The following is a 27,067-nucleotide window of genomic DNA, read 5'->3' on the forward strand; positions in this document are numbered from 1 at the left end:
TCATTGATGGCCTCCATGGTTCTCCACTGCCCATGGATAAGCTGAGTCTCCTTACACTCCGTGGTCTTCATGCTTTGGCCCTACCCTTTCTTCCTTTCACTATCACCCTGTGATTCAGGTCACTTCCTGAGTACTTGGTGACATGTTTTCATTTTATAGTCTGTCCCAATTCCTCTAAATTAAAATTATGCTTTCCCTGTGTGTACTTGAGGGTGTCCTGTCCAACCTCTGGACTTTGTGATGTGATTTTTGTCATCCATAAATGTGCTGGGACACATTCATTGCTATCCTGGGATATATGAAGCCCAGAGCCGCAGGTAGAAAACACCCAGAATGCACTACTTCTGAAAACCTTTGATCATTCTCCCGTGCATAGGTCACTGCCCACTTTCTCACTCTCTGAACACTTTCTGTACTCTTCTTACCACACCTGACATCTTATCTGTCTCCATGTAGCCAAACCTCTGTCCTAGGCCGTGAGCCTCTCACAAGGCAGGACTGTAAGCATGCTCCCTGCAGCTTCATTTGCAGCACTCTATGTGATCCTGGAGGACGCATTTGGATGGCTGTGTCTGTTTCCTACACCAGGCCACACTTTAGGGTTTAGGAACATCTCATGCTCACATGCTTGATTCCCAATTTGCATCTTCATCTCAGGCCTCTCGTGAGCTCCAGCTTGTATCCAGGCTTTCTGACTCTGACACCAAAGTTAACTCACACAGACCTTCTGTCCCCACTTCCCCTGGTAGTTTTTCCATGTAAGTGAAGAACACAGCCCCTCCCCCACTTGCACTTGCTCCCAAAAGAGGAAAGAGACCCAGCTCTGATAACACTGGCCTTGTCTTTGTCTCCTACCCAACACTCCGCCTGTCTGGGCACATCCTCAGAATTGCTTTCAGAATAGATCTAGAGCACCTACTTCATTCACCCCACTGCTACAGATGGGGACAAAGCCATAATCATTACTCTTCGGGAGTTTTAAAGCTGCCTTCCAACTGAGATGTGGCCAAGGCGACTTTGTGTACCTGTGTTTGAGATTTTGCCTTCTTTTCTCGGTCCTGCAGATTGAACTCAGAATTATATGCACACTAAGCCAACATTCTACCACCTTGGTCCCACCATTTTTGATGAGCAGCAGGCAATCAATATCTTCTTATCTTCTGAATGGCTGGTCCCAGGAAATACCTACACTCTGCCTGAGGCTCCAGAGGAAGACACTACAGGAAGTGCTGACAAGTATAGGTAATAATTTGAGATCCATTCTGCTTAGAAGCCAGTAAGAGACCATATATACAACACATTGGCACATCAGAAGTGTCCCATCCTAGGAGACAAATAAGCTGGGCTATTAATACCACTCTCACCACTCCTCAGTGGTTAGAAGTTATTTCTGGATCACTAATTCCAAGGTACCAGTGCATTCATACACACCCCTCCTGAGCATCCTGAAGCCAGAGAAATTCCAGGAAATAAAAGAGGATACTCTCAGAGCGTATGAGGGCTGTGCATAAAAACTGATGCTATCTTTTGACTGGGTTGAACATGACGGGTACTCAAGTATTTGCCTTGTGGGGGCCCTATTATCAATTGGACTGTAGCGGCTGTTCATTAAATATTTACCATGTTGTTTGTTAGGGGGAAAAACGGGGCAGCACATTTGGTGTTGGGATCACAAAATTTGGAACATGTACACACTCCAACATGTTATTTCTGACTTTGCTACTTTACAGCTCTGTGGATTTTGGTCATGTGACTATCTTTCTGAAGTCTTAGGTTCCTCCCTGCTACACAGTGGTGAGGGAGCCATTTCCTGGAGTTGCTGCATGGAATGATGGGTAAGTACCCAGTGTGTACCAATCACAGTACCCAACCCAGAGTCTGCAACTGCACAGTAGTCAGAAGGGCTTTGAATCCTTCTGGTTACCCAATTTTCCTTCTAAAATCAGACACCAACAGTTGAAAAGACAACAGCAAACAAGGAATCTCCAGCAATCAGGTTTGAGCCAGGTAGGACCACACAACAATAGAAATGGAAAATCCCACAAAATCCACCACCTTGTCAGGCTGTCAAAGAGCAGGATTTCTTTGGTTTTGCATTTTCCCATTTGCTAAGATGCCTTTGAAACAATATTTATATTTTCTCCTTAAAGATTAGCTATCTGATTCTCTAGATGGAAGTACATTGAGTGGCAGTCACATTGTGTACAAACATCTCAGGAGCTGATTTGTGATACTCAAATGAGGGCTTTTACATTCTTGGTAGCAACAAAGCTATCAGTAACTCCAGATAGACATTATTTAGGTTGTCAGTTTAAACCTGTCTGGGCTAATGACTGGAAACTGATCAGCCGTGTGCTGGTTGTGGCGAGAGTCAGGTGTATCCCCTCCTCCTAGCTTCTTCGATAACTGATTATAAGAATCCTACTTAACTCTTGTGTTGTGTAGGCTCTTTTCTTCTTTAAAACATTGTTCTCAAGTGGGTAGAAATAAAAACACACTCAACTCTCTGTTGTCCTTAGCAATGAACATAAGTTGTTTAAACAAAGTTCATTTTCAAATCTCAACTGAACACCTCTTATCCATGGTGTGTTAGCAGGCTACATTGCATCCAGAATGTCCGCTCTGCACCAGGTGCTGTGCACAGGGCTACTGCAAGGGCGGCAGCAAGCTTTGCCTGGTCAACTTCCCATCCTTCTGAGTTATGACCTTGACCTCCCCAGAATCTCACTGGCATCATCGATAAGAGGAACCAAGACGGCTTATGGATAAAGATGTTTGTCACTAAGCCTGCCAAACTGAGTTAGGATTCCTGCAAATTGTGCTTTGTCCTCTATCCTCTACACATGCACTATGGCATATGGCCACTGGCACTCAAACACATATGTGTACACACATATACACACACTCACTCTCTCTCTCTCTCACACACACACACACACATACACACACTAAAAAATGTGAACAATCATTTGCCTCTGTCTGTCTTTCTCTCCCCTGTTTTTTTTTTCTTCTGGTTGAGGAGTATCACAGGAGATGGGGACTCCAAGAAGGAATATTCACTGTAGCCTTGGGTAGGCAGAAGGAGGGGGAATGGGTGACAGCAACTTGCTGTCACATCCATAGAACCATGATATGGGTGTTCAACTTCCTAGAGCCACCTGCTGTGATCCAGTTGTGCTCCTATTCTGTGCTTGGCACTCTATCTTGAAATGGATCACTGAAAAAGATAGTCGGGGTCCACTTGTGTTTGTCTCTTCTGCAGAGAATTCTAGATGAATCCAGACTACAGGAATGTAAAAATAAAAACCATAGCTGTAAAGTTCTTGCTATGTTCCAACACTGTCCTAATAACTACTTTATATCAGTTATTCTTTCATTGTAACCACATAAAGCCCACAATCCTGTGTGATGGTGTTATTACTAATCCCATTTTACAGTGAGGAAAACTGAGTCCAGAGCAGCTAAGAAACTTCCCCCAAATCAGCAACTATCTAATGAAGAGGACAGGATTTGAACCCAGGAAGTTATCAACTTGTTTATCTCTATGCTGTCTCTGGGCTCTGCTCTCATGAGGGTCACTGCAGAACTTGGACACATTTCTGTGGTCAAACTTATGGTTTCCCTTACTAGAAGGAAGCCTTCAGGATCAGAGCCTAAGTGGATCTGTGCCCTCCCCAGAGCCTTAGACACTCAATAAACGTTGATTCACTGCTTTAAGAGAAGCCATAGAAATGTGTTTAAATCCTAACCCCCCTTGGAGTGCGATGATTCCAGATCGAGGCACAGACGCAAGAGGGAAAAGGGAGGTTTCCTAGCATAATTGTGTTAATTTACAACATTATGAAGAATTTGATCATTTAAAATGTAAACATGTCATGTAAATCAGATCACGCTGAATGCTGCATCTTAGCAAAAAGAAAAATGTTCTACCAGAAAGTGTTTCTTACGGTAGACATGTCATCACCTTTGCATACACAAACAGCATGCCGCTGGAGGAGAAATTCAGAGCTGGAAAACTCCCTCCATCCACCAGCAAACAGAAGCACAGGTGACAGACAACTGACACATACATGCAAGCACAAATCAGAGGAAGTGATAGATGGATTACAGTGACATCGATAAGAGAGAGAGAGAGAGAGAGAGAGAGAGAGAGAGAGAGAGAGAGAGGAAAGAAGAAAGGATTAAAAGGAGGAAAATAAGGAAAGTGAGTTAATTAGTTATAATGTTCAGGCTAACTTAGTTATACACTCATTATGTAAGTGGGTTGTTTCTTTCTGGGGAAGAGAAAATAGTATTTTATGGGAATGCCCCACTAGGCTAAATCGTGGTACAGGTTCTGTTTGTGTGCATTCTGCAAACTGGCTGCATGACCTTGGCAGGCTGTCTCCCCTTCAGGGCTGCTGTCCAGATGTCTGTTCAAAACTCTTCAGATAAACGTCCTCGGTACCTGGGTTCAGAACTTGGCTCAGGCCGAATGTCTTCTCTCTTTCTTATTGGCATTGCAGTGATGCATAAGTCAGCTTTGTAGCTGATGAAATGCAGATGAGCGGTCCTACCTCATGAGGTTGTTGTGAGACATGGGGTAGCTAATGCATACAAAGCATTTATAACAGTGGGCTGATCTAGGTGTTTAATAAATGTCAGCTACGAAATAGCACACAATACGCAGATGTCATAAGCAGCCCTCAAGAGCTCCATAAATGGAGACATTCTTGGAGCCAGATTATGAAAGAAATCTATAGACTAAACTGTTCTAACGCATGGAGAGGTGACATCAGCAACCCAAGATCAAGTTGCCATCACTTAGTGATGCCAATGCCCTGCTTACTGAGGTCTGACTTGTTATCAGCTGTGGTATTTTGGAACAATTCCATCCCTCCCAAAAGAAAAAACATAAAGCCCTGTAAAATGGAGCATGATTAGCCTCTCTCCACAGATTAGGAAGCGGACACTCCAGAGGTTGAATGAATTCTGAAAAAGGGAGGGAAGCTGTGCAGCTCTGCAATCCCAGGCCTTGAGAGGTGAAGGCAGGTGGACCAGGAATTCAAGCTCATCTTTAACTGTGCAGTGAGTTCAAGGGCAACCTGTACAACACTAAATCTACACCATACCCTCAGGCCTGAGTTTTTAAGACACTGAAATGTAAAGGCACACCTTTCGCCAACCAGAACTATAACCGTTTTATTTAGGAGGCAACTCCACTTTCTTTGGTTCGTTGGGTTCTGCTCTAATTTTCTAGGTATGCAGACAGAAGGATAATTTAAATTGTCAACTTGATGCAATGTAGAATTATTGTGGAAAGAGAGACTCTGTGAGGGGCTATCTATTTCAGGTTGGCTTATGGGTGGATCTCTGAGGGATTTTCTTAATTGGGTTGAGGTGAGAAGACCCTGGATGTGAGTGTCCTCATTCTCTAGACTGGGTGTTCTAGACTGTCTGAGAGAGGAGGAAAGCCAACCAGGCACAGACATACACACATTCATTTTCTATCTGCTATTGACTAGTTGTGGCAAGCTGCTTAGGGTTCTTGCCTTGACTTCCCCACAGTAACAGACTGGAAACTGGAAATGTAGGGTTCATGTAAATTCTTTCTCCCTTGAAGTTGCTTTTGGTTGGGGTGTTTAATCACAGCAACTGGAATGAAACTGGGACAAACATCATCTGCACAGCCTGTCCCAACATCTGCTCACACAGATCACCACAATGCCTGGTACACAGCTTCAGTGGGGAAACTTGCCTGGTGAACTGCTCCCCCCCCCGGCCTCTCATTAGCTCAAGCTGCCTGTTCCCTTTTCTGCCAGTAACCTGTTCCTCCTACTTACAGCACCTCTACATTTTTCTCTGGAGAACTCCCTCCTCCATTACTTTCCTGGCTGCCTGTTGTTTAGGTAGGGCTGGCCACACTACCTCCAGTTCAGAAGAAAGATCATAAGATCAAAGCTTGACTTAACAATGCCTTTCATTTCCCTGCCACACATAACCCAAAACAGACTTTGAAGGTTAGCCTTGGGAATTACACTGCACTGACTGAAAAAAAAAAAAGAACGAAAAGAAAAGAAAAAAAGCTTCTCTTGGAAGATTTGTAGAGATGGCTCAGCCCTTCAGAGCATTAGCAGCTCTTCCAGAGGACTCTGGTTCCAGTCTCAGCTTCCTCACAGCAGCTCACCATTGTCCGTAATTCCAGCTCCAGGAGGTCAGATACCCTCTTTTGGTCCCCGCAGGCACCAGGCACTCAAGTGGCTCACCGGCATTCAGGCAGGCAAAATATGCATACGCATACTAAAATGAAATAGACACATTTGCAACTGGTAGAGTGTATTTTCATGCCTCTAAAGGGAGTGTCGGTTTGAGAATGAAGCCAAAGCAGACAAGACTGAGGGAGAGGAGTTGATTTCTTCCATCACCATCTGAACACCTGGATACAGCCAAGCATGAAACCACATCTCTGAAGTTTTCAAGTTATCTGAACCAATATATTCTATTTTCAAGAGTCCAGATTCCTTTAAAACCCCAGTCAGGGAGTCCCCTGTGGACAGAGTGTCACTGTGCATGTTCTTGAATGTCATATCATGCACTGTATTAGGACTAGATACAGAGTCAAGTTGCACATGGAGTTTGCTCTTAAGACGTCTGTTGTGCAGAGACTGAACAGCCCTGTGACAAATCAGTCACAGGCAGTGAGGACAGCAGCTACCTGGGCATAAAGACAAACACTGAAGGGAAAACAGAGTTTCCCGCCATGAGGGAGTTGCTGGGTTCAGAATTTCACAGTGCTCCCCTGGGGAGTCTAGTCTGGAGGGAGACAAGGTATCCAGGCAGAGCCATGCCTTATAGAAAATTAAACGAGTGTAGAGAAGTAGGCATCTGGGCATATCCAAAATGCAAATTATCTCTGTATTATCTCCTGGATGCATCATACAATTCGATAGACTTTCTGTTCATCTTTTGGCACACAGTGAATGACCATGTGTAGTATAACCTGCAGCCCCTACCCAATCTGAGATGGCTGACCATCGGCATATGAGCAGTTACACAACTTACAGAGCCAATACAAAATGCAAACAGGGATCCCATTGTCTAAAAATTATTATGAGTCCAGAGATGGTAGCACATGAGCACTAAAGCAAGCATGGGCCCTTCCAAGTATGAGGCTCTATGCATCTACACAGGGCTCGTGCTCAGGAAGCTGTAGGACACAGGGCCAGGGAGGAGTCTACATCTGACCCACAGTGTGCCTGTGAGAATCATCACTGTCAGGTTAGTCACTGCAGGGCCAGCCTTCAGTCAGTGAGTTGCCAACCAGGCCAGGTGAGCTCAGGCTAGGAATGGAATATTCCCTGGCACTGTGTTGCCGGGAGGAGCTCCCTCATTCTACAATAAGCAGAGATACACAGACAGATGTCTCCTTCTGCCTTGACAAATCTTTCTACCTGTTGTAATTTAAGAAAAGCAGTGCATGAAGGAAAGACACCTTGTCAAATGGTTTAAATGGAGGTTTTTTTTTGATTAGGGGAAAGGGATCATTAAAAAGGGGAAAGGTAGAGGGGAGGCCAGTCTCCCAGGACAGGAGCAGTAGGAGAGAGAAAAGAGGGACTGGGGGGGGAGGGACAGAGGGAGGGAGAGAGAGAGAGAGAGAGAGAGAGAGAGAGAGAGAGAGAGAGAGAGAGAGAGAGAGAGAGAAGGATGGGAACATAGTGAATGTGCACAGGTGTTGCTCTTAGTGGCTGCAGCTGAGGGCATATCCTGTCAGAACCCCAAGGACAGACCAGTACAGATGCCTCCCCTCTCACACTCCTAAAGCTAGTCCAACAGTATTATAGCCAGATGTCTATCACAGGGTTGGTACTTGAGCATCCAGGGAGAGGAAGGACAGTTTTACAGATAACAGCAGGCATTGCAATCAGTTTTTATCATGCAGGAGACAGATCTTCCCAGATTTTATCCAATGGCAAAATCGTTAATATGTAAATGCGCATACTCATTCCTCTAGTCCTTACACTAAAGAAAATTCTGGTTTTTCTTTTCTCCACTCTCTGGGGACGTTTCTGTCTTTGTCAGCCAATACTTGGCCTGCATGATGGAGAACAGAGGTGGTAGGCACAGGGAGATAAAACTAGAAGCCCCTGGGAGATAAAGGGATTTTCCAGGGTAAGGACCTGAAATAAATATAAAGGAAAGGGGGAGAGAAAGGAAGGGAGGAGCTGGAAAGGCATAGCTGAGGAGAGGACACGGGTGGGACTTAAGAACCAGATTTTGGGACAGATCAAGGGAACCACAACATGCCAAAGATGCTGGGGGAAAGGGGAGTGGAGGGAGGGGCTCTTAGAATAACTGAGTGTCAGGACTTACTTTCACTTCGGCAAGATGGTCTTAGAGAGGCAACAGTGAAGGTTGGAATCATTTGTAATGACTTATCCCAGGCTGCGATTGTTTGTGTGGGGGTCTGAATTAGTCTTGAGTTACATTGATATTCTATGAGATATGACTAGGCATTACAGATACAAACAAAAATGTATGTTAAACCCTACATTGTTCCAAAGGCAGATTCAACTGTAAAATGTTTCCTTCTGTTTCTTCACCTTAGAAAATCATATCAGCATATTAAAAGACCCCCAAAGTCCTGTAAAGTGGAAACCTGTTTAAAGTTGTTGGACACTTATTTAATATATGGCATGGAAAATATTTTATAAGTATAAAAGAGCTTTAAAATAATGTAATTTTATAGCATTTATGTAAGCTCTTCTACCGTAGACTAGACACAGAACCTATTTTAACTGGAACATAAACACTACAGAGGGTAGGGGGCTATTAGAGTAACTTTCCGGATCGGGAGCTCTTTCTTTCTTGTGTTTGAGCACAGAAAGGAAAGGGTTAACATTTTAACCTGTTAACATTTTAATCCCTTCTCTCCCATCTATGGATGCTGGTATTCTTTCAAAAGGATGGTGAGTACACAGGAGCGTTCTAGAGGCACTGGCAGCTTACCTGTTCTGAACCATGCTCATGGCCATCCAGTCGCCAGGGTACACGTTCTTCCCAATGAGGTCCTTGAACATGATGAATGTCTCCATCAAGAAGTCCTGCAAAAGTGCCCAGCACACCTGTCACCCCACATTGTCACAGGGACAGACTGCACCTGCGTAGACCTTGGTGCAGTTTAAATGCCTTCTTTATTTTCCTTTAGAGGATCAGGGATGCTAAGGGATTCAAAAGCCATCACAATCGGCTACAAATGGAAGTGTTTAAGTGAGCTACCAGGACTCTGCCTCACCAGATACAAGGGGAATATGAATATAACTAAAAGTGGACTCTCCAAATAAAGCTCTATTGGTTCTGTCTTAAAGAATAAAGAAGTAAATGTGTTTGCTGATGATTTTGTAATCATCTCCCCAAATATGTATTCAAGAAGTAAATAATCCACACTATATAGTATTGTCTCGAATCATTGAACAAACACACTATTATTTAAATGAACATTTAATTAGCAATGCATAGGCATAGCTAATCCAAGTGTCACACATGCATATAAGCTCATAAAGAAGTGAGGTAGCAAGGGTCTTCTTCTCTTTTAAAGAGGTTCAAAGTGGATTTAAACGTTCTCCAGCAAATTTTGCAGCAGGCTAACCTTCATCTTTATCTTTAGAGAAAATAAACTCAGCACAAATCCAGGCAGCAAAGTCAAGAACCACTACTACCAAAAGTGTCTTGAGCTGCAAGTAATGAAGCCAGATCCCCTAGGTGATTTAGGTAAAGCTTCAGACCCAGAGTGAACCTGCCCATCTCCAGTTCTTTCCTTAAGCAATGCCTGTCAAGTCATCTTCACTGCAGACTCTGTTCAAAGAAAATCTCACCTAAAACCCAATATATGAAATAGATAAAGCAGATCAGCTCTGTTTGGTGTGTGTGTGTGTGTGTGTGTGTGTCTTTATGGTAGGGTACTAAGGAGGTTATATAGCATATCATTTCAAAACAGTGCTTTCAGGTAATTTGAAAAATTCTGGAAATAGCATTAGTTTATATACAGCAAATTTTGCTTCTAGGAATAACCCATCTCTGTGGAATAAGGCCCCAGCTTCCACATCAACAGAATGGAGTAATGTCTACCTCAGGAGGTTACCATAAGGATCAAGCATATGCTATATACTGGTTGCTTGGCAGAGAGCCAAGCTTGTGAATGTCCAGTAAAAGCCTGGTGATGATGTTGAGTGTAGCAGATGAATAGTGAAAGGCAAGTTGTGCTCAGGAACCAACTTTCTCTGTACACTTGTCATAGCATAGTGACAGCTGCCTTTTGCTGAGTGCTTACTACTACTCCTATGATCCCTTCAAAGCCTGTGACACAGATGATATTATCCCTAGTTCTGAGATAAAAACAAAAATTAAAAACAACTGAAGCTTAAGAGAGGTTAGCTTTGGGCTGAAGAGATGGCTCAGAGGTTAAGAGCATTGGGTGCTCTTCCAGAGGTTCTGAGTTCAATTTCCAGCAACCATATGATGGCTTACAACCACCCATAATAAGATCTGGTAACCCTCCCTTGGCCTGCAGGGATACATGCAGAGAGAACATTGTATATATAATAAATAAATAAATCTTTTTTTAAAAAGAGGTTAACTTGCCTGAGGTCACAGTGGTTAGTGTAAGACTCCAACCAGAAATTTTCAGGCTCCTGCCATTCATGGTCTTAAGTCCTAAACCCTTCATGATTCATAAAGGAATGCTTGCTAATGGGAATCTAGATGTGGGAGCAACAACACTCCACTCTAATGGACTGAAGATGCACTATAGAAATGAGTCATACAAGAAATGGAATCACACATGTGTGTCACAATGTTCAACACACATACTTGTCCCAAACTCATGAGAACAAGAGCATGGTATGCCATTCCCCTCTTCTCTATCTCTTGCTTGATACTACCCCCCTTCCGTGTCCTTCAGACTTACCACAAGGTCTGAGCTGGTCTGAAAAGTTTCAATATAGAAGGAGTAGTGTTGGTCGCCCATCTGGTCTAAGATGGCTGTCATACATGCCACAAAATGACTCTATAAAACATAAAGAAAAATATAATAACCATGAAATCTGTCTTTCCATCTTCTTGGCTTCACACTTGAAAACAAATAGTCATCTCAGGCACTGATAAAGGGCTATCCACCACTGAAGAGTCTCCTGTTACCAGCATGTAAGATTCCCTGAGAAGACATGTCATCACTGCCAATCCATTAAAAAAGCATTCATTAAACACCCATTATGTGCCTGTAGCTATGCTAAGAGCTCCAGATACAAAACTAAGAACAGATTCATTTCCTTATCTCTGTGCTGTTTGCACATTGGGAACTATACTCCGTGTGGATATTAGGAGATTCAGCCTATGTCAGTCAAGATCTTTGGGGGCAGTCAGTTTCATTTTCTGGTTAATAATTTTGTCTATAAATCTCCATTGTCTTGTCTGTTCCCATGTCTACTCCCAGAGGAGTTCCTGGAAAGATCAACAGGCTCCAACAGCACTGGTAAGTGCATTGTGAGTCTCTGTGGAGAGATAAGTTACTGGGTCACCATGAATCAATCAGCCATGAGTGAACCTAGTAGCTACCAAGAGTGGTACTTGTTGGGGCTAAGGAAGATAAAGGAGATGTGAAGAGACATTCTTTGCCATTTATTAGCTTATTATTTAGATGGGAAAGTGTGATCCATGTCCACGAGGAAAGGATTCAGACAAGAAGTAAATCAAGGTAGAGACCTGAGGAGGAGGTGGGTCTTGAACCCTGGGAATGGAGGAGCCTGAGTTATACCCAGGCATGCACCAGTAGGCATCAATTCAGCCTCTTCTACGTCCTCCTTCCCATAGTAGTAATTGTCTGTGTTGGGGCATGCTGGCATATATAAGCCACATTTGAGGAGCTATGTTCTGGGAGCTGGCAAAGAAAGCCCTGGCTGCTGATCAAGGAGGGCTGAGATGACATTCTTAACTGTTTCTTATAAGATCCCATAGGGGCTACCATCTCTGCCAGAGGAGGTCTCATTGGGGACAAACCCAGAACATATTTTGACAGGGTGGCCTGGATGATGGGGTGCAGGAATTGTCCAGGGGCTCTCACTGCTTAGAAGTTTCATATTTGGAAAAAATAAAGCTGTGTGTGTATGTGTAAGTGTGTGTGTGTGTGTGTGTGTGTGTGTGAGAGAGAGAGAGAGAGAGAGAGAGAGAGAGAGAGAGAGACCACTAAGGCCTTTATTTTAAAAGTTTTCACTTTGTTAAAAAATAAGAAGTATGTATATATGCATACATGCATGTATGTGTACAGCAGCCAGCCTATAGGCATGTTCTTGTGCTGGAAGGTTATTGCTAATGACCCCAGGAAGCCACCTCTGAATTCTGTAGCAGGTCTTTTAGGTTGACTAGATGGTTTACATGCTCTAATGCACCAAAGTAGCTCTAACAGATATAGGATAGATATAAGCTCTCATTTGCTTCCTGGTTCTTTTCAGTTAGGAAGTTAGTGTGGTAGCATGCTTTTCCATCAACAGGTTCAGCTATGTAACAGAACAAGGTAAAATCATAGGGTCCTCACTTAAAAATACTGATAATTTTGGAACACCTGAGTTGCCTTTTAAAAGAAGGAACTCTGTGATTAAGCAGGTCAGCTGCACAGGAGCTGGTAGTCCCTAATCTCACACCGTGTTTAGGAAATGTGGGCATCTGGCAGAAAGCACCAAGCCTCGACTATCAGGGGCTCTAGTCACTTTCTACATAGGAACCTGAAGCCTTGGGGTGCTACCTGCATGTTATTTCATGTTCCAACATCCAGGGGGTGGTAGTGAGTTTGTGAAATTATTCACTGCTTTCAATCCAGGCTGAAACAGCCGCATCCTGGCTAATTTAACCAGATGCCACTGAAACCAAGAAATGAATTTTATAGCTCTGCCCAGAGTGAATGTAAGAAAGACTGTAGAGTTTCAAGAGATATATAGGTAGGTGTGTGTGTGTGTGTGTGTGTGAGAGAGAGTGTGTGTGTCTGTGTATGTGTGTGTGTTTATGTGTGTGTGTGTGTGTGTGTGTGTGTGTGTGTGTGTGTGTGTGTACATATGCTTCCTCTACTCCCTCCATCTCTTCTCTCCCTTCCTTAAAGAATGCAGCCTGTGACCACTAGAGGGCTTTTCTTTTCACATGGTAGCTGCCGTGCAGTTTGTTCGGCTTTTTATTTATTCCTACGTGAGCAGACCCACTACACTTCTTGCATATAAACAGTGAAAATTACAATATAAAGGGCTTATTTTTCCTTCATTTGGAGTTATCTTGCTGCTGGTCAAAGGCTGGTTCGTTGTACAAGGAAGGGGACAGCATCCTCTGCAGGTAATTCCACTGCTTTGAGGTAAGAGATGTGGGAAGGTTTGATTTTTTTTTTGTCTCTTTTATTTTTATTTTTTTTTTAATCGGTGATCTTGTAGGAGAAAATGCCGTTGTCCCTTGGACAACAGTTTACTTTGGTTAAATGAGTGCGGAGTCTGTGAGCTTGTGTGTGTGTGTGTGTGTGTGTGTGTGTGTGTGTGTGTGTGTGTGGCGAAAATCCACCATTGTCAGAACTGCAGGCTGCCCCAAATGTCTCGATCCGTAAGGCTTGTTATTCCCAATGGCTTGATTTGAATTGGAAGAGGAGAAAATGCAAAGCGCAAACCTCGGAGGAGCTCAAGTTGCTTGGAATTACCTCAAACAGCCTGTGTTCTCTGAGGATTCGTTTAAGAAAACTTCTATGTTTTTTTTTAAATAATGAGAAAGAGACAGAGGTTTTCCATTCTTCATTAGAGAGTTTGGCCATTTTATGAAATAAACCATCATTGTTTTATTAGGAGTAAGCCAGTGCGTCAGAGTTCACAGATCAATGGGAATCACTTTTACCAGCTTGTTAATTTCTTTGTCCTGATGAACACATAGGAAAAGCCCAGTTGTGTGCCTTTCCCTAGGATTGACAGTGCACTGCGTTGGAAGTTTAGACAAGTCACTTGCATTTGCCTGTTAATCATAACGTGACTCCGTTTTATTTCGAACCAGAAGCATCCGGTTTTCTACCACAGTACCTAGCTCTGTGCTATGGATCCTTAGGTGATTGATCACAGGTCTGGGACTATAAGGGAGACCTGGAATGGAGCAAGCCACAGGCAGTAGGGTCATTAAAGGCTCTTTGGAACTGAATGGCCATACACACTTTGTCATGCAATGAAGGAATAATGGAATCATGCTGTGCTTTTCTGATGGGTAGCCCCTTTTCAAGATTGTCTTCAGGATGGCAATTGTGTCTTAGCCCTCTCTCAGTTCACAAGTTGAGACCATACTTTCATACCTGTCATATTTTAAATGCCAGGGGAATTTGGGGGTAGTGGTAATGATCATACTGTTTTTGCCCTGACAACCAACAGAATCCCAGGGTTGATGCTGCCCAAACTTTATGTTGTTAAAAGTTCAAACTCCCATCCCCACCAACAACCTGGAAAAGCCTCAGTATTGCATGGGGTATACTCAGGAGGTGGGGGATCCCTTGTAATCTGGACCAATTAGAAACCTCTTCTTTTTCTTCCTGGCAGAAATTCTATAATCGACATATATTTACTACCAAGCATGAGACAACCACTCATCCATACCAAAGCAGCACACCAGGTGCTTCCATGGGAAATTGCTTCTTGAAACAGAGTCCCAGTAGGACTTGCATATTAAATTCCAGAGAGGAATTGAATCTGAGACTCTGGCGCAAACCAGGCAGTCACCTCGCTCCAATTGGGTGGTTTAAAATGTGGCTAATGAATCACAGCACGAAGACACACAGTTTGAAACTAGGTCAAATGTGTAAAAATAAGTACAAGCATCGCAGGCACTTGGCTGATGAGGGGCTGGTTAACACTGTGAGTGGTGGGGCATTTTTGTGACATAGGACCCTCTCAGCTATCCAAGACACTCAGTTCTTTTAATTAATTCAGCCCATCGCTGCTCTCACAGGGCTTGCACATCTGGGAGAGAACTGAAGCTCTGAGGGAAAACAGTCAGGGGCTCTTTACTATGTGCTGCCAAGAGAACAAGAGACAACCAATTCTGTGTGAGCAATATATCAGATGACTTAAGTGCTGGTAGAAACTCTCCCCAAATCATTACACTGTCTCCGTTGCATTAAAAGTCACCTTCATTATCATATTATTGGAAATACTAATAGCTCCGCACACAACATTCAATTTAACCATTTCACCTTAGCAACCTTTAATGCAAACACACACATGCACACCACACACATGAGTCAGAACTCTTGCCATGTTGGAGTAAACTGGGGGCAAAGGCAGAGCTATCATCGGCTCCATTTTGATACATGAAATATAGAGAAATATAGAGGGGGGTTTGGCTGCTGGAAAGCATCCCCTACTCACTTGAGATTGGTGGAGAGATGAGTTCACAGGGGGAGGGAAATAGGCAACTTCAGGAGCCTGCTTCCTAAATGCCAACATTACTATGAGATACCAGCTGGTGACACGTTGCTATAGTAACTTCGAATAATGTGCACGACCAAAATAAAATACAATATAGAAAGCACTAAGGAGTGGAGATGAAGGAAAGTTTGTGTGCCGAGGGAGGCTCACAGGGAGATGAAAAGTTCTCTGTAAGGGCCACACTTTGAAGACTAATAGTGGCCAAATGCCACTCTCAGGCTGCTTCTCTGCTCCCCACCACGTCTGCGATGTGCTTATGTAACAGATTTTATTCTTGGATTAAACTAATGCTGTCTGTATGGTGGATCCAGGACTGACTGGAGGTGGGAGGCTATGGTGTCAGGAAAAGCAAGGGCTCTGAAATCCATTCATCTTAGAGCTTTGTCAAGCTGCTGGGAGTTGTAATTTGGAACAATCTTTAGGGCGGTTGAGGTGTCGAGTATGTTCTTTTATAGCAATGCCAAGTTTGGGTACAGTGCTGGGCAGCGGGGGCTACAGCAGGGTGGCTAATGCTATGCTCCAAGGTGCTTACATCTAGTGCTTCCTGGATGCAGCGCCACAAGCGTGGCCTTAGAGCCCGGCAGCCTGGGTTCCAATCTCAGCTATGTGCCTGTGACCTTGAGCAGAATCCTGTGTGCCTTGCTTGTCCAGTGTGTCAAAGAAGATTAGAAAACAATCTCTATTTCATATGGAGAAGAAAGGATAAACATATAAAGAGCCTTGCATGTAGAGGTCCTTCAGTATATGCCAGATGCTATTGTTATTACTACTACTACTACTATTATCATTGATGGTTGTAGTCCAGAAAACTCCCAAATCAACCAGGTAAAATTCCCAGTCTGCTCATAGGAAATTCACAGCCTGCACTGGAAGACTGCACTGTCTACAAACCCATTCACGGCTCCCCATCGCAGCTAGGCACCAGCAGCTCTATGCCCTCCAACTCTGAGTGGCCTTTGGTTACCATGTCTCAAGTCCAGCTGCTCAGGAAACAAGAGTGTGTGCCTCTTGCAGCACAGCAGGCTGGGAGATTTCTTTTACTTAGGGACAGTTACTGGAAGGTAGGAAAAGTGATGATGGTGTCCAACTTGTTCAAAAGCATGCTCTGCCATTGTCTTTTTGGAAACCTTAATCCCTCAGCTGTCTGGCTTTAGGAAGTGCCTGTCTTTGTGTGTCCTGAAACTTCTTAGCTAGCCAGAGGTCCTGATTTGTGGTAGGTAAAGCCAGTTCCCTTCCTCCTTGGGGAAGTGAGCACACATCTAGGAGGATTGCCTGATCTGTCCCATGTCAAGGGCAGAAATCATGAGAGAAGACAGAGGTGCCTCCTGAACTGCGTGTCCCTATGTGCATGCTAACATGGCTCTCCTGAGCATGATGACTCCAGGAGGGCATGCACCCCTGCCAGAAACAGTGGGTATTAATGACAGACAGATCAACTCTTTAGATAAAGCAGGGCCAGAATTGCAGGTAGTGTCTCCTTAGGAAGCAGTCATCACTGAAGGACCCGGGGAGGCCTGGGAAGGCTGCTTTGAGTCAAGGCCTGAAGAGAAGCCTGTGTTCCTCACACACCCTTCTCAGGGGTATAACAAATGCCTTTGATCTTACCTGGAGTGTGGGTCTGCCTATAAGATCACTTCAAATCTTCCAAAGAGGACAGTGGGGTAGTTTGTGGCAAGGGAAAGTGGAAGGAAGGTAGATCCTACTCATTCATTCATTCCTTATTCCCAAGACCATGTTCATCATCTCCCTGAGACTTCTCAGTGTATACATGACATATGCTGTGTGCCCATTTTATAGATGAAGAATGTGAGAGGCATGAAGCCAAATAACTTGTCTAGCAGATGTTGTTCTTTTGTTTAAAGACGCGTGAGACAGAACACAAAACAAGAGATTTGCTAACCATGTGGGATTTATTAAAGGGGGGTGAGTGAGAGGGAGAGGAGAGGAGGGGGCAAGAGAGCAAGAGAAGAGAGTAAGCAAAAGAGAGAGAGAGAGCATAATTGGGCGGGGGTCTGTCTTTTAACAGGGTCCTTTACACCTGCATGCAGACTTAGTACTCATGGAACCCTGGGCTGACCAGGGTACTGCCTGCGTGCATTCTGCCAGGTAACAGGGCAGGCCAGCATAATGCCTGGATCCTTACAGCAGACATTTAGTTTGTGCTGTTGTAGGAATTAAAATCAAGGCATTTTAGATTCCCAAACTTGTATTTTCATACCATGACTTCTGTGCAGTGTCCCTTCATTCACTGCTGTATTACTAGGATCTAGACTAGAACCTAGTTTATAAATATTAACAGAGATTGAATTTATTATTGCAATGTCTATCTCTAAAGGAATGTTATGGGGACTATCCTCTATAAACTGGAAAATTAGTTTTGTATTGTCACCTTTGATTTAGCAGAGGCCAGAAATCTAAGAATTTTTGTTCCATTTCTCACATTCTATCAAGCCTGAGTGAGGTAATCCTTTTACACAGTCCTTGATTCAACAAGTACTTGAGTGCCCACTGTGTGCCAAGCATGGTTCTAGTTGCTGAGGCTACAATGTGAAAATTATTGAAGGCATTTCTCTTGAGACCTCTCGTTCTAGATGAGTGAGTGGGACTAAAATCAGGAAGATACATCTGTGATAAGCCAACACATAAAACAGCTTTAGACAATAGTTTGCTCTACAAGGGAAATACTAGAAGGCAATGGACAGGGGAAGAAGGCAAGACCTCTTATTTTGAACTGAGTAGACGGTGGTGGGTTCTTGGAGCTAACACATGGGTGAGAATCTAAGTGATGAGAATGACTTTGTAAGAAACTGGAAAAGCATCATAGGCCAAGTGAAGAACAGAATCAAATCAAAGACCCTGGGGATAGACAGAGGGCATCTGAGAGGCTGAGTAAAAGACAGCATGGCCAGAAGCTATGGGCAAGGAAGAGTAAAATACAAGGTGATATCAGAAGGACAGGCAGGGGCCAGTTCCCAAAGGTGCATGGCAGTCAGGGGCAGGAACCGGCTTTTCATCTTAGTACAACAGAAGCTCTCAATCCGAGTTTTAAGAAACTTGCTATCTGCTGCCAGCCCATCTCCAAGGAGTCACTCAAGTACTGTTTCCAGGGTCATGGGCTTGTAGAACATGTTAAATTATGCTTTAGTGTTGGCCCTTCCTAGTTCCTGGCAATGCCATCACTCCCAAGCAAGTGTTTTTCACTAAATGATTACTTCATAGCACAGTCTGGCCCTCCTGTGGGACTCTAGTTTGACATCGATTTCATTTGTCTTCAGATTCTGTGTGCTCAGTTCCCTGTTGTTCACTGCTGACTAAACAGAAAACTGCTCCTGTCTACTCCCAGTCTCCAATTAAAACCATCTGAATCTGGGGGAATCTACCTGAGAGGCCAGCTTGCTGGGAAATGGGCTATTAATTAGGATGGTACATTCTTTTCCTACACCGAAGATAGCTTTTCTAACTTCATCCATGAAGGTCTGGGTGGGGAGGGTCACAAATTTGATTGGGAAAAGAATGACTTCAGAAATAAAGCATGCTTCTCTTTCTCCACACCAGTGATAGGCTTCCAAGTTTCATACTAAAGGTCCTAAGAAAATCTGTAAGTCCTAGACAATAGGGTATAGTCCCCAGCTCACCCTGCCCCCATCAAACCAGAAGCACTGATAGTGTTTGGAGTTTAAGGTACATACACGAAGAAGCATCCTATCTTCTCCTGAAAACATGTACATCTAGGTTAAATGACTCAAAGTCACACTCTCCATGGGAAATGATGTCACAAAAGGCCATGATATCTGAGATGGGGGAACTGTGAACTAAATGACAATAGTAAATGCCATTTATAGGACAGTGTGCCAGGTACCATGGTGAATTCCGTATTTCTCCATCTGTACAGACTGTTTATAGGGTCATAGCAAGGAAAGAGATAAATTAGAAGGAAGATAAACCATCACCAGTATATGCTCATGTGTCAGGTACAGTTGAAAATTATGTTGATGGTCACCACAGCTATTTGTGTATTACCAGCTGTTGTGCTTCCTCTTTTACCAACTGTGATGACTGATCTTGGTTGTTGACTGGACACAACTGGGAAGAGGGAACCTTAGTTGAAGAACTGTCTCCATCAATTGGCCTATGGGTGTGTCTATGCGGTAGTTTTTGATTATTAAAGTAGAAAGGCCCAGCCCACTAAGGGTGGTGCCATCCCCTGGGCTGGTGGGATTGGGCTATGTAGGGAAGGTAACTGAATGCATGCCTAGAAGCAAGGCATTCCTCCATGGCTGCTGCTTCATTTGGTGCCTCCAGGTTACTGCATAGGTTTCCCTCACTGATGGATGATGAGGTGTAGTGCAAATAAACCCCTTCGTCCCTGCATTGATTTTGGTCAGTGTTCTATCACAGAAACAGGAAAGAACACTATAACATCAACATTTACTAGATGTTGATAAAAATGTTTGTACCTTACAGATGAGGAAGTCAAGGAGCAGGGAAATGACAGAATTTTTCTAGACCAGCTTGACTCCAGAAATGTTTTTGTTTTCTTTTCTTAAGGGGGGAATAAAGGACTATTGAAATCATAGTTTATTATAATTAAAATTAAGCAATACCTCAAAACTCAATGAAGCAAAACAATGATATATTTCATCTTAGCGCTACTGTCAGATAGCTCCTAAAATATTAGGAAACATTTAAGCACCTTCTGTGCTCTCATAGGAATGGAAGGAGGGAGAGAGGGAGAAATGAATACTCATATGCACTTATGTAATGTTGTATGGGTGGAGACAAAAGCAGGCAGACCAATCATAAGGGAAAAACACAGCTATACAGACAACCAGTTCTCAATAGCTTTGCTATACTGCTTTAAGACTCTCATGATTATAAGTCCCAATGAGACTCCATTATCTGCACTACTTTGGGCTAGTTACATGGGGAGAGGTCCCTGGTATAATACCAATGCTACATAGTAGGAAATATCTGTTGTTCCATACTGGTAGTATTGCTGGGACAAACGTGTCCTGGTTCGGTGGCCCAGCTTTTCTTGACATGTTCTGGGACAAGGGGCTTTATCTCTGTAAGACTCCACTGTCTTTTTGTGAATGTAGGTATGACTGCCATCCCTAAGACTGAGGTGAGGATGAAGTCAGAAGCCACAGGGAGAGGGCCCCCTAAAATGTCTCTCCCATTGTGCAGCCTCAGCTCCTTCCTGGTATCCCAGGAACAGTCAGTTGACCTGTCAGAATTTGCTTCCAGCTGACTTGTAGAGAGTGATTTAAACCTCCCCATGGATCCAGAAGCTACACTGCAGATGTGGATTTACACAGGATCTCCCTGATTTTCCCTTGGCAAAGCCTTCACAATTAAAGGGACAGAAGGTAGGCAGATAGGCATGTTCATAGGCAGCTAGGCCAGGCTAGGCCAGTGTTTTCTGTGGGGAAGACTACATTGTGGATAAAAGGATTCCCTCAGTTAGTCCCCTTGCTTCATGGGAACTACAAAAGACTAAGAACAACCTCTTGCATCCTACCTTAAACATCTCAGGCCAGCCACCGCTAGTACTTTCTTCTATTTATCATCACTGTCACAAGTGAGAAACAGGGCTGCTTCTGGGTAAAGGCTAGGTCTAATCAAACACCCTGTAATACATAGGACACCTCACAAAGCAAAGAGTGACCCAGTCCAAGATATCACTAACATCATAGTTAAGACACTCTGGTCATGCGGACAAAGACACACATGTTTTGATGATGAATGACATGTGTAAAATGAGTGCTGTAGGTAATGTTTGTTCTGGGCTTTTAAGTGAGGACCAAGTAGGTTAGAGATATTCAAGGGAGCTTTCAAAGAGAATGTAGGTTTGAGGAATGGCAAGGTTGAGAGACATTAAACTAAGAATAGGAAATGATATCTTAGATATATAACAGAAAATACTTTTCATCTTATAATTTGATTAATTTAATTGATTGGTGGTGACTGCCTAGAGAGTTGTGTCAGGAATGATTTTAAGGCAGGAAAGACTGTGGTGATCGATTAGTGATGTCTGTCAGAGGCCAGTGAAGGGAGTTGATAGTACAAACACTGAGAAATCGCTGTCCCACTTTTAGATGGTGGAACAGAATGAGGACAGAGGCAGAGGTGGAAATGAGCAAGGGGTTTGGTGCTGCAGAAGTTCACAGAGGGAGATCATGAGAGATGTGGAAGGGCCTGGAATGGCAGGCAAACCTCAATCTGTAGGTAATGGGATGGCATGCTGGCACCTGCCTACTGTGTTGCCTCTGGGCCAGCTCTGCTGACAAGGTAAAGAAAGCTACTCAAAGTCCTTGCTCCTCATTTCTACACAGGGAGTGCTATTTCATCTGCTAACAGTGGCAGGATCACGAGGCTCTGGTTCTTATGAAGCTCATCCCAATGATGGAAACAACCCTATGAAGCTGAACTCAGGAGTGACTGAAAAGCTGACTCCGAGGGTTCCCAGTAATGAATTCCTGCAAAGCCCTTTTAGATGCAGCATGCCTGCATGTGCCCAGGCTCAAGGAGAAGGGGGAAGGAGGGACTTATGCCTATTCCTGAGCCCCTTATGCTGGCTGACCATGTTCTGGACACAGCTTTGCCAACCAATTCAAGCCTTTCTTTTGGGCTCTGGCTCTTCACAGGCAGGTTCCTTTCCTGGCATTGGCCTCCTTGCTCTGGGAATGATACTCATCCATTCATCCGTTGCCTTGAAATCAATGACATCACACTAACTTATCCCCCTACTTCACCCGCCCCCCCATTCTCCCCTCCCCCCTCTTAAATCCCATTTGTCCTACTCCCCTGTCCTTCAGAATGGTGGTTGTGCCCTGAAATCTCTGTCCTCTGCAGTAAGCATTTTGTTTAGCTGCATGTAGACTCCTATTCCTGCCTCCATTAGCACGGATGAAAATGCCCCCTTCCTGATCCACCCTCTGCCTTGGAGCAGAAGACTCCCTGAAAACAGACTTGCATGGGAAGCTTCCTTCCTGCACCAGCTCCTGTTCCTGCGCTCATTTCCACACTCAGTTAAAGAAAAGGCAAGTGACACAATGAAAAATGCCACCGAGAGAGCTGGCCTGGTAGTAGCCAAATATCAGACCAACATTACTAAAGCAGACTATCTACTAATTCTACCTGGAAAAGAAAAACAAAAGGACGTCAGCTTTGGACTGACTTGTTCTGTAAATCCCCTGCTGGACTCTCTCGCCCCTAACAAGTTGTGGAAATCCAGGTAGGAGTCTAAGGGAAGTTAAAGCTTAGAGTTAGAGAGGTGGCAGAGTGGGGGTTTCTGGGACATGATCCTGCAAACCAGCTTCTGTAACACAGGTGAAAGAAACAGAGCCTCAGAAAGCTAGGTGCTTTTCCCCAACATCACACAGCCTCTGAATGTGGCAGAGCTGAGACTAAAAGCCAGTTGTGTGAACATATGGTTACACTGACTACACAGTGGCCCCATCCTCCAAATTGCAGTCCTTTGACCCATCAAACTCCCACAAAAAAATGACTGTTCCCCCCTCCCAAGTCTAGTACCAGTCACAGAGGTGTCTTTATACCAATACAGAATTGAACCTAACTCATAATTTAAGTCTCATCCTTGAGATCTGTCTTATTTCCTTCCTCTACTTAGGGCAGAGCATGCTGCTGTTATGCACTAATTTCCCCTCCAAAGCATTAAATAGGTGTCCCTGTGACCACTGTGCTTCCTGTTTGGTCCATCACTCCCTGTGCTCAGCATCTGAGTCTGATAGAGAGCACTGAGTCATAAGACAAACAGATGACCACAGATTTCCCTCTAGAGAGTGACAGTCATCTGAAAGTGCATCTGAGAGGCATGGGACTGGGCACTGGGATATACCACAGCCCATGTAAATGCTTCATTTGGCTGGTCCCACTTTCTAAAAACACATGACCATAAGGCTAGCATGTGCAGACCAGAAAAGACTCTATACAATACTCAGTTTTCTGTTTCTCCTAGGACTCAAAAGGGTTAGCAATATTGGGTTATGCTCCCCTAGTCCTGTCAGTTCCACACTGCAGGGGTAGAAGGACACAGACTTTACTAGTGGCCAAAGCTACCTTATTCAGAGCAGCCAGCCCATCAAAGTGGCCATGAAACCTTTGGATTTCTGTACAGCAAGCCCTATATCCCAGAAAGCCCCCCAGTCCCAGACATACCAGGACAGTAGGTCACCTCACCCAGTTATCTCATGTTGCCAGCCTGACCCCTGTGGGCACATGTGATGTGTAATCCTTCCTGTGGCTTCCTCGCACTTCTATGCCCCACAGCCCATGCCCCACAATAGCATTCAAGGTTGCCTGCCATCTGAATCTTGCTTCATTTTTCTCTGTGCTGTCTACAGTAGACTTCTCTTCCCTCCCTCCACTCATGGTCCAACAACGGGAACAGTGGTCCATTTAAGAATCCCCACAGGTGTTTCTTCATCCAGGAAGCCTTCACAGACTCCCTGTGACTGTGTCCCCATCAGGACAGTCCTATCCCTATACTGAGAGTCCCTCTTTCCTTTATTAATGTAACACTAGTAACATAGCATTGAATAAGAGTCATAGATACAGCTAAAATTTGGGGATCTCCAGTTATAAGCCCTGTCAATGCTCATCCCTTTTGAAAAAAATTTAAAATACTGGCTGCACAACTTTGTAAACAACTATAGCCCTATAATGCAGCATCCAACATAATTGACATCACGCTATAATTAAGAAATAAATGCTTACTGCACTGAATCAAGTCATCAGTTATGCTCTAGCAGAGTGGGGTAAGAGGTTTCATCTGGGAATTTTAAAGGCCTTCCAACTTCAGAGTGTTATCTACTGCATACCACCATTTCAAGATTGGCAGCACATGGAAACAGGACTTTCCCTATCATTCTGAGTCAACCAATTGTCTCCTAAGAATCCTTAGGTCTACCAGGAGCCCATGAGCCTTAGTTAGCAGAAGAACATGAAGTGTCTCTACAAGTATGATGCTCACTGCGCCTTGTGTCCATTTTCCATGCAGGAGCCACATAGACCACCACCTTAGCAAGCTGGTTGGACCAAGGGACTAATAGAGATCAAAAGGCTTGAGTCTGGTCCAAACATTGCTATCAACAAGCTGAGAGAACTTGGGCAAGTTTCTGTTCCATTATCGGCTTCAGTCCTTTCTTCTATAAAATCATCAACTGCTCCAGACTCTAAATCCTGAAGATCTATAATTAGTATATGATATGTGGAAACTAGAAATTTTGATTCTTTCTTTTGCTAGTTCCCTGGCTGACTTCAGCCTGTGAGACCATGTTTCCAAAAGGTATTTTACAATAGAATACTATGCTAGCCTTCTCTGTAGACATTGGGATATTGAAATGGTTAGCTTTTAATTGTCAACTTGACATAACCCAGAATGAACTTAGAAGAGAGTCTCAATGAAGTTTTGTCTACATTAGTTTGGCATTTAGGCATGTACTTGTGAGATTATCTTAATTAATTGATGTGGAGAGATCCATTCCACTGTGGGCTGCATCATTCCCTAGGCAGGGAGTCCTGGACTTCATGAGACTAGAAAAATCAATACCTCAGCAACAGAAATGAATCTGTGGCATATGTATACTATTCCCTGAGTGAATGACAGGTGAGTCACAGATCTTTGTGGCAGTGAGTTCACCAAATAAGAATGAACCAGGTTTACCTGACTTTTGGGCTAACTGGCTATGAGATCTTAGGCAACACACATAATCCCATGCAACCCATTTCCTCATTTCTAAGCATCTTTGAACAATAGGTGGTGCAGCACAGGAAGGTTGCAGCTTCTTCTGCTCCATTCACCAGTGTGGCCATCCACAACCAGTGGCAGAATTGCCCAGAAGCTTATGAGAAGTGTAGACTCTCAGGCACCAAGTCAGACCTCAGGATCAGAATCTCATCAGATGGCATGCAGGTGGGTACTAGTTCCCTTGAAGTTTGCACAGAACTGCTAAAGCACAAAGTAGGTACTCAACAAGACAGTCTGTGAGGATCCTCCTCAACCCTCTTCTTTCATTTGTTTACCCTTTATCCTTCATACTGTGTGCAGGGTCAGGGGCATGGGCTTCTAGCACACAGTAGCACTCCAGTAGACCTATGGTGATTGATCAAATGTATAGGAAGGGGAATCAGACCTGGCTCATTCTCTTAAATAACTGATGGTCCAGGAAGAAATGAAGACAGGGAAGTCTAATACCCAGGACAGGACTGCTGGAAGTTAGAGAGTCAGATTCATCTGTGCACTTCTGTGAACCAAACACATACCAAGCAGTGGATACACATCCCTCTGGAAAATCTTTACAGCCACACCAGGAAGTAGATGCCAGTATGCACATCTTTAATTAGCAAGGAAATTTTGGCTCAAAGTGGTAAGGTAGCTTGTCTCAAGCGGCTTTCAGCTAGTGCATGTGCCGACAAGACTTAAAGCTAGGTAGCTGCAGCAAGACCTCTCTGCAGAATGCCCTAGGGAGGGGAAGCACTGGACATGATGTCTTGGCTTTAACCACAGGCCTCTCAAGGGCATTACTGTCTCTCCATGATCAGGGGAGAGGTGACAGGAGGCCCCACAATCGAGAGACTGGCTTGCTATTCCCAGTAGAGAAGCTCATCACAGGGCTGCCTGCTCCATGGGCCACTTGTCTGATACACTTCACTGCATCTGGCTGCCCCTGCCCAGGACTCCCTCCTGCACTTGGACATTTTACTTGCAAATACATGCAGCAGACAATGCCAGACTTCCCAGTGACAAGCCCAGGCTATAGTGAGAAAGGCTGTGTGAACTTGGGAGTAGGAATAGAGACCCTTTCTAAAAATTGTTTGATGTGGACAAGCCTTGAAGTCCTAATCCAGGCATCCTAAGCTCCAAGATAAGAAGCAGTTGTGCAGAGGACAGGCCCAAGGGCACCAGAGATACCAGATGTTCTAGCATCCTCCTGGGTCTTCCTCTCCAGATAGATGGGAACAGGAAATCTGCTTGGCAATCATGTTCCGGTCAATATAATTTCACCGCTCAAAATGAGGTGGTGGATAGCACAGCACCTGAAGGAAGTACCTGTGCCTTGCTGGCTTTTTCCTTCCATTCTCTTCTCCCATTCCTCCATTTCTACAGAGGTTGGACATTTGTCCCCTTCCCCAGCAGTAGCTCTTTCAATGTGTTCCTCATGCCTACAGCAGCAGCTGCTATCTGGGTGCCCGTTCAGAATACCCCTTCTCAGATACCACCTCACACTCGCTGAATCTGAGCCTGTAGAGTAGGCTCTGCCCTTCAGTCAGTGCGTAGTGAGCCTGATTGATAGCAGTGGGGTATCTGATGGATGCTCAAGTGTGAGACCTGGTGCCTAAGGGAGCTTCTGGGTAGGCATTTCCAGTGAGCAACCCCTACAAGGAGAAGAAGAGGGACTGCTGTGACTGGTAATGCCAGAAAGCATAGCGATACATGCTTGTTATCCCAGCATTTAGGAGACTGAAGCATGAGGATGGCTGCCAGATTGAGGTCATCCTGGGCTACAGTGTAAGATCCTGTCTCAAACAAGCAACAAGGAAAAAAAAATAAAGACTCCCAAGATGGAGAGGGGTGGGAAGTG

General features: G+C 44.2%; 2 protein-coding genes across 3 annotated transcripts in view; one reads left to right on the forward strand and one right to left on the reverse strand.

The window, feature by feature from the left end:
• Dock2 (dedicator of cytokinesis 2) overlaps positions 1-27,067 on the reverse strand; it is a 409,830-nt gene that overhangs the window by 74,394 nt on the left and 308,369 nt on the right. Inside the window, exons 28-29 of the mRNA XM_040748446.1 lie at positions 10,943-11,041; positions 8,986-9,080 (exon numbers count right to left, since the gene is read on the reverse strand). Coding sequence (XP_040604380.1) covers positions 8,986-9,080; positions 10,943-11,041 — 194 coding nt within the window. The remainder of the gene's footprint in view (positions 1-8,985; positions 9,081-10,942; positions 11,042-27,067) is intronic.
• Insyn2b (inhibitory synaptic factor family member 2B) overlaps positions 13,157-27,067 on the forward strand; it is a 112,153-nt gene continuing 98,242 nt past the window's right edge. Inside the window, exon 1 of one of the 2 annotated variants that reach the window (XM_040748447.1) lies at positions 13,157-13,366. The gene's annotated coding sequence lies outside the window, so the exon portion shown is untranslated. The remainder of the gene's footprint in view (positions 13,367-27,067) is intronic. The other variant, XM_040748448.1, reaches the window with a different exon arrangement.

This window comes from Mesocricetus auratus, unplaced genomic scaffold (genome assembly GCF_017639785.1).
Source record: "Mesocricetus auratus isolate SY011 unplaced genomic scaffold, BCM_Maur_2.0 Super-Scaffold_100007, whole genome shotgun sequence".
Lineage (NCBI taxonomy): Eukaryota > Metazoa > Chordata > Mammalia > Rodentia > Cricetidae > Mesocricetus > Mesocricetus auratus.